The sequence below is a fragment of the Oncorhynchus mykiss genome, chromosome 15, assembly GCF_057628025.1.
Source record: "Oncorhynchus mykiss isolate SJ-2025 chromosome 15, ASM5762802v1, whole genome shotgun sequence".
NCBI lineage: Eukaryota > Metazoa > Chordata > Actinopteri > Salmoniformes > Salmonidae > Oncorhynchus > Oncorhynchus mykiss.
In genome coordinates, this window is record NC_143036.1 from 47818967 (window position 1) to 47833866 (window position 14900).

General features: G+C 40.9%; 1 protein-coding gene across 9 annotated transcripts in view; it reads right to left on the minus strand.

Moving 5' to 3' along the window:
• Positions 1-11565: 11565 nt before the first annotated feature.
• The window catches only part of LOC110490120 (stromal interaction molecule 1), a 103878-nt gene continuing 100543 nt past the window's right edge, over positions 11566-14900 (minus strand). For all 9 annotated transcript variants that reach the window (XM_090200193.1, XM_090200190.1, XM_021563300.3 and 6 more), the window contains one exon: positions 11566-14368. In XM_090200193.1, the coding sequence (XP_090056319.1) occupies positions 14351-14368 (18 nt within the window). In that variant the 3' untranslated portion in view covers positions 11566-14350. The remainder of the gene's footprint in view (positions 14369-14900) is intronic.

Consider the following 14900-nt stretch of genomic DNA (forward strand, 5'->3'; position numbering starts at 1 on the left):
GCTCCCGTTTCAACTGTTCTGTCTGCGGCTATGGAACCCTGACCTGTTCACCGGACGTGCTACCTTGTCCCGCACTTGTTGTTTTGGAGTCTCATTGAGTCTCGCACCCCTCAGAGCCTGGTTGGACTTGCACCCCTCATAGCCTGGTTCCTCTCTAGGTTTCTTCCTAGGTTCTGGCCTTTCTAGGGAGTTTTTCCTAGCCACCGTGCTTCTACATCTGCATTGCTGTTTGGGGTTTTAGGCACTTTAAGACATCGGCAGATGTAAAAAAGGCTTTATAAATAAATGTGATTAATTGACGACTGACTGGTGATTTTTGATGTTGCAGTCACTCACCCGTTACTCAAACACCATACACTTCCTCTCAAAGCCTGGGGGTGAGGTTACTCATTCATTAGCTATTATATCGGTGTAACACTTCTGCACCCTATGGGCCCTGGTCAAAGGTAGTGCACTATAGAGGGTGCCATTTGGGATGTAACTATGGTAATTTAATTAGCAGTCATTTATCCCAAGAAATCGTGCTCGTGATTCGTGATGTTGCTGATTTGTGAATGAGATCATTTGTAGTCCTGTTGCGTACTTTGCTTCGTCTCGCAACAAGCCCTTGTTTACAGACGGCTCATTGTGGAAGCTTCCAGAGCCTGGCCTCCTCGATTAACCAAATCGAAACTATGCAGTTTCACTAAAATAACGTTTCCAGTCAACAGAGGCACGTTCAGTATCTATAGGAACAATATTAACAATTTCACGTGTTACATTTTTATTAACATTAATTTAAACAGTGAGTCACATTGAGATAAAAACTATTCTTACAAGAGAGCCCTGTATACGTTTACAAATAAAAAACACAATACATCAATAAAACACATAATACACAACATTAAATATATTTAAGGAAAGCAATCCTATTATGTAACACAAGTCTCCAATCAATAATGTAAAATGCTTGAAAAGCACCAGAATATCTAATTACAAGGAATTCTGCATATTGTTCCACACAAGGGGCAAAAAAACTAAAAGCAGATTTTCCCTATTCCCAATTCTGTGGGATCTCCAGAGTTATCCATCCCTGAGAACGGGTTTGGTAAATTGTACATCTAATATTAATCAATGAAGTAATATACAGAGAAAGTTTCTGCAAAACTGCTTTGTAAGTAAATAAGAGTGCAGAATACAATGATGAGTCTTAAAACCATCCACAGTGATTAAACGTATTGCTGAATGGAATACTGAGTCCAATGGTTTCAAAACAGAGGCTGCCGCGTACATATAAATCCTGTCACCATAGTCTATTACAGGGAGAAGTGTTGAACAATGTTCCTTCTATTTTCAAAACTGAGGCTGGATTTATTTCTTGATAAAAAAAAACGATCATAGATCTCAGATTCTTTGTCAAGTTTTCAAAGTGTGTTTCAAAAAACAACTTGTCATCAAACCAGATACCCAAGTACTTATAGTGAGAAACTTGCTCAATTTGGGCTCCATTTGGAGTGTAAATACGCAAGTCCTCAGGGTCAAGACCTAGAGAACAGCATAAACGTGCTTTTATTTGCATTTAACACTAATTTAACATCAGTAAGTGATTTTTGGATTGATGCTGAAGGTCACATGCTGAAGGTCACCAATGGCCTGTCACACTGAATAAATATCTGTCATCTGCATAGAGATGAATGTTACAGGTGTTAACAGTATTTCCAATGTAATTTATATACAATGTGAACAACAATGGCCCCAAAATCGAACCCTGGGGTACCCCTTTAAGTACTTCAAGAAATGTGGATTTAACCCGGTCTATCATAATAGCTTGGGTTCTGTCACTAAGATCATTCTGAAACCACAAACAGGCATCAGTGCCAAGGCCTAACACAGACAACTTACTCAATAAGATAGAATGATCAACTGAATCAAAAGCTTTTGACAAGTCTATAACTAGGGCAGCAAAATTCATATTAGCATCCAAAGCATTGACAATATAATTTAGAACTGATGTGGTTGCATTGTACTGTGTCCTGGTCTAAACCCTGATTGATGTACATTCAAAATACAGTTCACAGATAAAAACAGAATGAAGTTGCACATTCACCAAGGTTTCAAGAATCTTAGCTAGACCAGAACGCCTTGATATGGGACGATAGTTCTCAAAATCACAACAATCACCTCCCTTATGTAGGGGCAGCACATAAGCTGATTTCCACACTTCAGGAACATTTCCTGATAAATATTACATTAAAGATGTGAGTTATTAAACCAACAATAAGGAACGCTGCACACTTGAGCAGACGTGGATCCAAATGGTCGGCCCCTGGAGATGTCTTAATGTCTAATGTCAACATCACAGCAAGGATGTCTGAATAGCCATAAGGGAAACCCCTGTCTGACTTTTTCAACAAAATCCAGCACATTGTCACAGTGAGTAGGTTTTTGAATTCTATCAAAGAGAGAGCCTGCAAAAGTAAAATGTTGATTAAATTCATTAATTATATCACTTTGATCAGTAATAGTGTCAGACGCTACATTCATTTGTAAGGGAAGAGTAAGAGAACACTTTAATGTTCTCACAGTTTCCCAGAATTTATATGGATTTCCAGTACAGTCAGCTAGAGTGTTAATATAATAATTCGACTTCGCTTTTCGAATAAGTTTTACACATAGATTTCTCAATTTTCGGAAGGATTGCCAGTCCCGGCCAGAGTCAGTACTTCTAGCCATGGCCCAGGCAACATCTCTATTGCGTATGAACTCAGATAATTCAGGTGTGAACCAAGAATTCAATCTATTTTGAACTCTCCATCTTTTAAACGGGACATGCTTATCTGCAATGTTGTTAAAAACAGTTTTAAAGTGACTTGGAGCCAATTCAGAATCCGGTATTGTCACATGCTCTCTCCGGCCTCTAGGTCACCATGCTCGCAAGACTCAGCCGGATTGACAGGTTCCCTGATCCCAGGGAATGTCCCTTTGGTTGGCGTCCTGTGGATGAAGCATCTGGGAGGGGGTACTGTCATGTGTGCTCTCTCTCCGGCGCTCTAGGTCACCATGCTGCTTATCCATCCATCATGTCCCCATCATTACGGGCACCAGCGCCTCATGACACTAACCTGGACTCAATCGCCTCCTTGATTACCTTCCCTATATATGTCACTCACTTTGGCTCCTTCCCCAGGCGTTATTGTTTCTGTTTCATGTCTGTGCATTGTTCGTGGTTTTTATTGTTTATTTATTGAATCACTCACTCCCTGAACTTGCTTCCTGACTCTCATCGTTACAGGTATAGATAGCTAAGATACCATTAAGATCACAATGGTAGACATCATGTAAAAAAGCTTGTTCACAAAATAGTTTAAAATGTATCCTGGTAATAATACATGTTTTTTCCCTATGAGTCCTTACATACCTAATACAAACAATAGTGATCACTAATATCAAGGGAGAAAACACCACTAGCCACAAATCTCTCTGGAGTATTTGACAACACAAGATCAATTATTGTTGATTTAGTAGAATCCCTCAGATTTGGACATGTGGGTTTAGTAATCAACTGAGTAAGGTTTAGGTTATTACAAAAATATTTTAAACAGTCTGAGTCTTGAGTTCCCCAGGACAGGGTAAAGTCACCTATGACTAACATTTCAGAAGTAGAAAAATAAGCTATTTAGTCAGTGAAACTAGTTAACAAACATTTCTTAGCGGAGGGAGGGTTGTAGACTCCCAGAACAATTACTTTAGAATTAGAACCAAGTTGAATACTTAAAGCTATAAATTCTAATTGTTTAGGACTGGACAAAGCCTTTAAAAGAGACACAGAAAGGTTACTTTTAGTATAGATAGCAACACCACCACCTTTGCCCATTCTATCAGCCCTGAAAACCATCAATAGTAAAACCTCATAATCCACAATTCTCAGAAAACCATGTTTCTGATCAAATACAAATATCTGGATCCCCCTGGTCAGCCCAGATCTTGATGTAGTCCCTTTCTGGAAAAAGGCTGCAAACATTTAGGTGCATGAATTTCAAAACTTTTCGGGCTTTGAAATCACCTGGAGTGTCAACAAAAGCTGGGTCATTACTTTCCAACCTATTATTGATAACCAAAGGCTGCATAGCAATGGAAATGTAATTGTCAAAATTGACCCCAATCCGCCCTATATATTGTGTATCTGTCACTGTTGGCGTTGAGATGTAATAATAGTATGCATTAACTGAGACAGCAGCGGCTTCAATTTACAATACAAATTGGTACAAATGCTAGGAAGTATCCTCCTTTCTAGCAATAGCAGGGCTAGCAAAAGAGGATACGAGTCAATTTCTTAGAGCCGCCTTGTGTTGATTAGATGTGTCCTTCGCTGTCAAATAAGCGTTCAAAACACGTTTGTATCCAGGGTCGCCCATTCGTCAAGCTACGGAAGCTTCCACAACAATGGCTTGTTACGGGACGGTCCGCTGGAACAAGACTAGTAAAGGCCCAGTGCACAACTTTTCATTTTTTACTAAATGTATTTAAGTGATTAGCAGCATTTATAACTTGTCTGATAATTATCTGTACAAAACAGTTAATCTGATAATACTTGTGGAATATAAAACACTTGCTTGGTACATGTTTTCCACTTTCTTGAAGTACTTTGCAAATGCAACTTATTTCTACGTGAAAATTGAAATGGTATATTAATTCATTTTCACTAGATGCTTTTATCTAGAGTAACTGGATACATTTTCATACTGGTACCCCCGCAGGACTTGAACCAACAACCTTAGCATTGCAAGCACCGTGCTCTACCGACTGAGACACAACACACCATCACAAACCACTTGATGTCTCAATGTACTCAATTACTGTATTGTGCATTTTTTTCTTCATGGTGATTGAAAGTCGACAGGTACTAACCTAGATGACCATCCTATCTGCAATACAGTGATGTACATTTGGTGGTTTGTAAGGATGGTCAATTAATGCAAAAAAAAGTGGTTGTTTTCCATGTTATTTGATTAACAAAAATATTACATTTGATGTGGATGTTTTGTTTTTACCCATAACTCCTCTGTTCTCATCCTCCTAGCCTTCTACACCGTGAACCATCAGATCATCCTCTCCACCCTCTCAGGACTGGTCCTCTCAGGTTCTGCACACTCTATTTTGGCCCACCACCTCAAGCTCAACCTCGACAAAATGGCGCTGCTCTTCCTCCCAGGGAAGGCCTGCCCGCTCCAAGACATCTCCAAAGTGCAAAGAACCTTGGCACCCTGTCATTCTCTGCAGCCTGTTATTCTCTGCAAGCATCAAAGTAGTGACTTGCCCTACAAAATGTGGGTGTCAGAAAGGGCACCCTTAATTCCCGCGACTATGCCCTATTCCCTACAAAATACTACAAAAGTAGTGCACTTTATATGGATTAGGATTTATACCCAGTCACACAGCTGAGTTAAAGGCGAGAAGAGAAGATACCTATCTGTGTTCATAATAATATTCTCCTTAACAAGTGAATGACACAATCAGAGATTTATATTTATTTGCTTTGCAAAACAAGAGGAAAACAAACTATCTTCATAGTGCTGATTATTCCCAGACAGGAAGTTAGATGAAAAGCCAAGTCATGATACACTCAATAACATGCATACAATCACTATACTGAAACAGAGTAAACAGTGTGTGTGTGTGTGTGTATTTGTTACAAACCTTTAAATCACACCTTTATCTGCAGGTGGAAACAACCTACAGGGCACAAACTGGTTGAATCAACTTTGTTTCAATGTAATTTGACAAAGTATTGCGAAGTGTAATTTGACATCACAATATGTCCTCAACCACAGGATTATGTCATCATAGTAACCACATTTCAACATAAACAAACCGTGTCAAAATCTGTTGAATTTGTACCGTTAAAACAACGTCAGATCTTCAACGATCAGAAGAAAACAGTAGGCTTAGCAGCACCTCCTAGTGGAGAATTGATCTATCTACAGCTACCCTTTAGTCTCCCATCAAGGTTTTTAACCAAGCACAGCCCTGCTTAGCTACGATACTGATCGCTGACAATTATCAATGTGCTATCATGACAACGACTGTAGAACACTCCACTTAAAAATGAAACAGATCCCTGTTGCTATCAAAGTCATTCCAAAGGGTAAGTTTAACAGAGCAAATGAAAGATGAAAGGCCTAGGGTTTCAAGCTCTGATTGATTTCAAATGTCATGATATTTAGCGAGTTGTTTGGTTGTCAACGCAGCCAATTATCAACATTTGAAGGAGATGTATCTTCTGCTTGGAAGATTTAAATTGCATTTCAAGTTTGACTTGATTTACTCCGATTCTTTAACTTACTTTTTGGTTGAGATAGAGGTGTGAATCCAACATAACAACATGCCACTGGCTTTGAGTAAGGCCAGTGTGTATGTATGCAGATGACTCAACACTATACATGTCAGCTACTACAACGACTGAAATGACTGCAACACTTAACAAAGAGCTGCAGTTAGTTTCGGAATGGGTAGCAAAGGAATAAGTTAGTCCTAAATATTTCCAAAAATAAAAGTATTGTATTTGGGACAAATCGTTCACTAAACCCTAAACCTCAACTACATCTCGTAATGAATTATGTGGAAATTGAGTAAGTTGAGGTGACTAAACTGCTTGGAGTAACCCTGGATTGTAAACTGTCATGGTCAAAACATTGATACAACAGTAGCTAAGACGGAGAGAAGTCTGTCCATAATAAAGCTCAGTTCTGCCTTCTTAACACTATCAACAAGGCAGGTCTGTGGTTTTGTCGCACCAGAACAGGGCAGCACGGCTGGTCCTTAAAAGTACACGGAGAGCTAACAATGATATGCATGTCAAATCTCTCATGGCTGAAAGTGGAAGAGAGATTGACTTCCTCACTACTTGTTATTTGTGAAAAGTGTTGACATGCTGAATGCAACGAGCTGTCTGTTTAAAATACTAGCACACAGCTCGGACACCCATGCATAGCCCACAAGACATGCCACCAGAGGTCTCTTCACAGTCCTCAAGAGAAGAAGAGACTGGTAACTGATGCAAGTAGTAGGTGCAAGTAGTAGAATCAGATTTAAAAAGCAGGTAAAAATACACCTTATGGAACAGCGGGGACTGTGAAGTAACACAAACATAGGCACAGACACATGCATACACACACATGATAACACGTACACATGGATTTTGCGTTGTAGATATGTGGTAGTGGAGCATGGGCCTGGGGGCACACACTTAATGTGTTGGGAATTCTGTAATGAACGTATTATAATGTTTTTAAAATTGTATAACTGCCTTAATTTCGCCAGACACCAGGAAGCGTAGCTAATGGGGATCCATAATAAATACAAATAACAATCATTAATTTGTAGACAAACTGGAATTAAAGCCAGACTAAGTCCGTGGCACAGATGGAACTATCCAAGCAGAAGATGCATTTCCTTCAAGTTTTGATATTTAGTGGCATTGAAAACCGAACAATTCAATATTATTTTTGAAATACTATAAATAGCCTACTAGCCTCTACAGGTATGGTGTGTCCCCCTCGGGACGGTTGAGCTAATGTAGGCTAATGCGATTAGCATGAGGTTGTAAGTATCAACATTTCCCAGGACATAGACATATCTGATATTGGTATAAAGTTAAAATTCTTGTTAATCTAACTGCACTGTCCAATTTACAGTAGCTATTACAGTGAAATAATACCATGCTATTGCTTGAGGAGACTGCACAGTTATGAACTTGAAAAATGATTAATAATCCAATTAAGCACATTTGGGCAGTCTTGATTGTCATGCTCGTCGTAATGAGTAGACCAAGGCGTAGCGTGAGTAGAGTTCCACATATTTTTTATAAACCGAAACTCAGCGAAACAAAACAAACAAGCACAAACGAAACGTGAAGCTACTGGTGCACACAGGTAACTATCCGTAGACAAGAGCCCACGAATAACCATGGGGAAATGGCTCCCTAAATATGATGCCCAATCAGAGACAACGATAAATTGGGAACCATATCAGGCCACCATAGACATACAAATTCACCTAGATGACCCACCCAAGTCACTGTCACGCCCCAACCAACACAGAGAATAAACAGCTTACTATGGTCAGGGCGTGACATTAATTAAAAAAATGTTGAACAAAAATACAATGGTTCATTGGATCAGTCTAAAACTTTGCACATACACTGCTGCCATCTAATGGACAAAATCTAAATTGTGCCTGGGCTGGAATAATAATTTATGGCCTTTCTCTTGCATTTCAAAGATGAAGGTAAAACAAATACAAAAACACACATGGATATTTCTTTGTATTATCTTTTACCAGATCTAATGTGCTATATTCTCCTACATTCATTTCACATTTCTACAAATTTCAAAGTGTTTCCTTTCAAATGGTGTCATGAATATGCATATCCTTGCTTCAGGTCCTGAGCTACAGGCAGTTAGACTTGGGTATGCCATTTTAGACGAAATTTGAAGAAAAGGGTCCGATCCTTGTGGACAAGTTAACAAATTATACACTACATGAGCAAAAGTATGTGGACACCTTTTCGAACATCTCATTCCAAAATCATAGGCATTAATATGGAGATGGTCCCCCCTTTGCTGCTATAACAGCCTTTATTCTTCTGGGATGCTTTCCACTAGATGTTGGAACATTGCTGCAGGGACATGCTCCATTCAGCCACAAGAGCATTAGTGAGGTTGGGCACTGATGTTGGGCGATTAGGCCTGGCTCGCAGTCGCTGTTCCAATTCATCCCAAAGATGTTCGATATGGTTGTGGTCAGGGCTCTATGAAGGCCAGTCAAGTTCTTCCACACCAATCTCCACAAACCATTTCTGTATTGACCTCGGTTTGTGCACGCACGGGTGCATTGTCATGCTGAAACAGAAAAGGACTTTCCCCACACTGTTGCCACAAAGTTGGAAGCACAGAATTGTGTTAAGATTTCCCTTCACTAGAACTAAAGGGCCTAGCCCGAACCATGAAAAACAGCCCCAGACTATTATTCTTCTTCCACCAAACTTAACAGTTGGCACTATGCATTGGGGAGGTAGCATTCTCCTGGCATCAGCCAAAGCCTGATTTGTCTGTCGGACTGCCAGATCGGTGAAGCGTGATTAATGACCCAGAGAACTCTTTCCCACTACTCCAGAGTCCAATGGTGGCGAGCCTTACACCACTCCAGCCGAGGCTTGGCATTATGCATGGTGATCTTAGGCTTGTGTGCAGCTGCTCGGCCATGGAAAACCATTTCAAGAAGCTCCAGATGAACAGTTATTGTGCTGATTTTGCATCTAGAGGTAGTTTGGAACTCAGTAGTGAGTGTTGTAACTGAGGACAGACAATTTTTAAGCGCTATGCACTTCAGCGGTCCCGTTCTGAGAGCTTGTGTGGCCTACCATTTCGCGGCTGAGCCGTTGATGCTCCTAGACATTTCCACTTCACAATAACAGCTCTTACAGTTGACCGGGGCAGCTCTAGCAGGGCAAAAATTGGACAAACTGACTTGTTGGATAGGTGGCATCCTATGACGGTGCCACATTGAAAGTCACTCAGATCTTCACTAAGGCCATTCTACTGCCAATGTTTGTCAATAGAGATGGCTGTGTACTCAATTTTATACACCCGTCAGCAACGGTGTGGTTGAAATAGCCGAATCCACTAATTCGAAGGGCTGTTCCACATACTCTATATACAAAAGTATGTGGGATTCACGTCTCCAACTAATCCAAAAATAAAAGTTAAAGAATGAGATTAAGCCAGTGGCTCAGATGAAACTATCCAAGCAGTGGATACATCTCCTTTTACATGTTGATGTTTGGTTGCATTATCGAATAGCCTAAAGTTAAGGCTACCTTACGAACTAATTCAACATTCAACTTGAAAATGAGTAACATCCATGGCCTCTTATTGAGGTTTACCGTGACTATAAATGTCTTCTTTTTTTGTACCCTTTTTCTCCCCAATTTGGTGTTACAGTTCTGTCTCATTGCTGCAACTGCTGTACGGGCTCGGGAGAGGGGAAGGTCAAGAGCACAACACAACCTTGCCAAGCCGCACTGCTTCTTGACAAAATGCTCGCTTATTAACTCAGAAGCCTGCTGCACCAATGTGTCAGAGAAAACACCGTACACCGGGCGTGTATTGCGCCCGGACCGCCACAGGAGTTGCTAGAGCGCAATGGGTCAAGGACAACCCAGCCAGACAAACCTTCTCCTTACCAGGACGACGCTGGGCCAATTGTGCACTGCCTCATGGGTGTCCCGGGTCGTGGACGGCTGCGACAGATCCTGGGATCAAACCAGGATCTGTAGTGACGCAGCTAGCCCTGCGATGCAGCCTTAGACCGCTGCGCAACTCGGAAAGACTCAAAAAATGGCTTCTTATGTAATAATATCAAGTGTGCCTGTCCAAGATAGCATGCATAGATAGGTCGTCGCAGGTCTGTGGAGATGTTCACAATTGCTGTAACAATCTGTGCAGAATCTCAAACCGCATTTATCACTTGCACTATGTACTTTTAATGTAATATCATCTACAATCTAGGTCATTTGGTTCTGCTATAAGATAAAGCACAGTGATAAAACATTAATTTGTTGTATAAATAAACAAATATCTGGCATTGCATTCCCATTTGAACTCTGCTGTGCATTTAAATGGTTAAAAGCGCTGTGATAAACATTTCGCTGACAACTTAACAAAAAATCTGACATTATTTGTTCATTTGAATTTGGTTATGCTTTAAGATGGTTGAAAGCATAGCGAATCCGGGATGCTGGCCTTCTAGGCAGAGTTGCAAAGAAAAAGCCATATCTCAGACTGGCCAATAAAAAGAAAATATTAAGATGGGCAAAAGAACACAGACACTGGACAGATGAACTCTGCCTAGAAGGCCAGCATCCCGGACTTGCCGCTTCACTGTTGACGTTGAGACTGGTGTTTTGGGGGTACTATTGAATGAAGCTGCCAGTTAAGGACTTGTGGGGCATCTGTTTCTCAAACTAAACACTCTAATGTACTTGGACTCTTGCTCAATTGTGCACTGGGGCCTCCCACTTCTCTTTTTATTCTGGTTAGAGTTTGCGCTTTTCTGTGAAGGGAGGAGTACACAGTTTGCGCTTTTCTGTGAAGGGAGTAGTACACAGCGTTGTACGAGATCTTCAGTTTCTTGGCAATTTCTCACATGGAATAGCCTTCATTTCTCAGAACAAGAATAGACTGACAAGTTTCAGAAGAAAGTTATTTGTTTCTGGCCATTTTGATCGAACCCCCAAACGCTGATGCTCCAGATACTCAACTAGTCTAAAGAAAACCAGCTGTATTGCTTCTTTAAATCAGCACAACAGTTTTCAGCTGTGCTAACATAAATTGAAAAATTATTTTCTAATAATCAATTAGCCTTTTAAAATGATACACTTGGATTAGCTAACACAATGTGCCACTGGAACACAGGAGTGATGGTTGCTGATAATGGGCCTCTGGACACCTATGTAGATATTCCAGAAAAAATCTGCTGTTTCCAGCTACAATAGTAATTTTCAACATTAACAATGTCTACAATGTATTTCTGATCAATTTAATGTTATTTTAATGGACAAAAGATGTGCTTTTCTTTCAAAAACAAGGACATTTCTAAGCGACCCCAAACGTTTGAACGGTAGCGTACATCTTTGGCAGGATACATTGGGCCGGTTTCCCAGACATGGATTGAGCCTAAACTTGGACTAAAAAGCACCTTAAAAAATGTGGGACACATCCACTCATTCAGGGTTTTTTCTTAATTTTTACTATTTCTACATAGTAGAATAATAGTGAAGATATCAAAACTATGAAATAACACATATGGAATCATAGTAACCAAAAAAGTGTTAAATAAATCAAAATATATTTAATATTTGACATTTTTCTAAGTAGCCACCCTTTGCCTTGACAGCTTTGCAAACTCTTGGCATTATCTCAACTAGCTTCACCTGAAATGCTTTTCCAACAGGCTTGAATGAGTTCCCACATATGCTGAGCACTTGTTGGCTGCTTTTCCTTCATTCTGCAGTCCAACTCATCCCAAACCTTCACAATTGGGTTGAGGTCTGGTGATTGTGGAGGCAAGGTCATCTGATGCAGCACTCCATCACTCTCCTTCTTGGTCAAATAGCCCTTACACAGCCTGGAGGGGTTTTGGGTCACTGTCCTGTAGAAAGACAAATGATAGTCCCACTAAGCACAAACCGGAAGGGATGGCGTATCGCTGCAGAATGCTGTGGTAGCCATGCTGGTTAAGTGTGCCTTGAATTCTAAATTAATCACTGACAGTGTCACCAGCAAAGCACCATCACACCTCCTCCTCCATGTTTCACGGTGGGAACCACACATGCAGAGGTCATCGGTTCACCTACTCTGTGTCTCACAAAGACACGGCGGTTGGAAGCAAAAATCATCAGACCAAAGGACAGATTTACACCAGTCTAATGTCCATTGCTTGTGTTTCTTGGCCCAAGCAAGTCTCTTCTTCTTATTGGTGTCCTTTAGTTCTTTGCAGGAATTTGACCATGAAGACTTGATTCACGCAGTCTTCTCTGAACAGTTGATGTTGAGATGTGTCTATGAAGCATTTATTTGGGCTGCAATTTCTGAGGCTGGTAACTCTTAATGAATTTATCCTCTGCAGCAGAGGTAACTCTGGGTCTTCCTTTAATGTAGTGGTCCTTATGAGAGCCAGTTTCATCATTGTGCTTGATGGTTTTTGCGACTGTACTTGAGGAAAATGTCAAAGTTTTGACATTTTCCGGATTGACTGACCTTCATGTTCTCTTTGCTTATTGGAGTTGTTCTTGCCATAATATGGACTTGGTCTTTTAACAAATAGGGCTGGCTATCTTCTGTATACCACCCCTACCTTGTCACAACACAACCGATTGGCTCGAACACATTAAGGAAAGAAATTCCACAAATTAACTTTTAACAAGGCACACCTGTTAATTGAAAGGCATTCCAGGTGACTACCTCATGAAGCTGGTTGAGAGAATGCCAAGAGTGTGCAAAGCTGTCATCATGGCAAAGGGTGGCTACTTGGAAGAATCTCAAATATAAAATATATTTAGAACTGTTTAACACTTTTTTTGTGTGTAATTTCATAGGTTTCTTCACTATTATTCTACAATGTAGAAAGCAGTAAAAATAAAGAAAAACGCTTGAATGAGTAGGTGTGCCAAAACTTTTGACTGGAATCAACTCCATTCAAATATATAAATATTGAACATATGTGATCTATCTGTACCCACAGCCTCCGGAAAAGTAAAGTACCAAACCCCCTTCAAAACATAAAATACAAAAAAATAAAAACACTTAAGTACCCATAAAATGTGAAATTACAAAAATAATATCAAATAAAACCTTGCTGGCCTGTATGGTCACAAACAACTTTATAAATAATATCTTTAACTATTGCGGCATTCGCATTTACAGCTTTAAACATTTCTTCAAGGCTTGGCCTACTCTGTTTTAAAGCTACAGCGGTAACGCTGTATAAAAAGCAAAGAGCTGTTAGAAAAGAGTGGGAGTTGAACTGGTATGTCCAGAGAGAGACACCTCCGATAAGGCATTAGACGAGAAGCGCATCCATGTAAATGCCATTTATCTTGGTCTTCTTTAGTCCATGTAACTTATTTATTTTTCTTTAGTCTATGTAATTTCTTTTTTTGTTTTTAGTCCATGCAACTTATTTATTTTTCTTTAATTCATGTAATTTAGTTATACGTCTTTAGACCATGTCACTTATTTATTCTTAGTCCACAGCCATGTTCTAATATCCATACTAGTTGTAGACCCCTTCGAATGCATGCCCAATACACTGGTTTATTCTAAGTGGTATGCTAGCCTATAGTGTGAACAGCGGGAGTGTAGCTCTTTCTCTGTGGTGCCTCCCTGTGAGGACAGAGTGATTTTACGCCTACTTCCTCTTCTTGAATATCTTGAAGGTGTGTTTCTTGCGCTCGTTGCCCAAGTCGATCTCTTCACCCGTGAAACAGCTGTCCTCTTCCAGGGGGCTCTTCTTTGCCTGCATGTGCGGAATACGGCTGTCCTCCTTCCCCGACCGTGCATCAGGGTCAAAGGAGGCGGGGGATAGGGAGTGTGTGGAGTAAGCAGGGGCGAGGGCGGGACTTCCTCCGCCGCGGAGCTCCCCGAGACTGGAGCTCTTCTCCAGGCCGTATGACATCATCAGGGGGCTGTCAATGGGAGCCCTGCTCCCATTGGAGCTGTGGCCCTGCTGGGTGAGGGGCTTTGGTGGGAGGGTCTTAGATATGGAGGTGCGCTGTGATTGGCTCTGGGACCGGAAGAGGGAGGGGTCTGAGTCAGACCAGTTCAGATCCCTGAGGGATGGAGAGAAGAGAAAGAGAGAGGGAGAGACAGCGAGAGTAGGTGAGAGAGAGAGGAATAGGGAGGAAGAGAGAGGTTAGGCTTGTAAGATACATAAAAGATTGTCAGCAAAAAACAATCTTATAAAAAAGCAACTATCTAAAGCAAATTGAAATCAGATCTTTACACTAGAATCTAGATCTAAAGATAAGAGAAAGGGGTGAGGGATAGGGTAGGTAAAGGGAAAGGGTGATGGATAGGGTAGGTAAAGAGACATGGTGAGGGAAAGGGGAGGTAAAGGGAGAGGGTAGGTAAAGATATTGGGGTGAGGGATAGGGTAGGTAAAGAGAAAGGGTGAGGGAAAGGGGAGGTAAAGGGAGAGGGGTGAGGGATAGGGTAGGTAAAGAGAAATGGTGAGGGATAGGGTAGGTAAAGAGAAATGGTGAGGGAAAGGGGAGGTAAAGGGAGAGGGTAGGTAAAGAGATTGGGGTGAGGGATAGGGTAGGTAAAGAGAAAGGGGTGAGGGATAGGGTAGGTAAAGAGAAA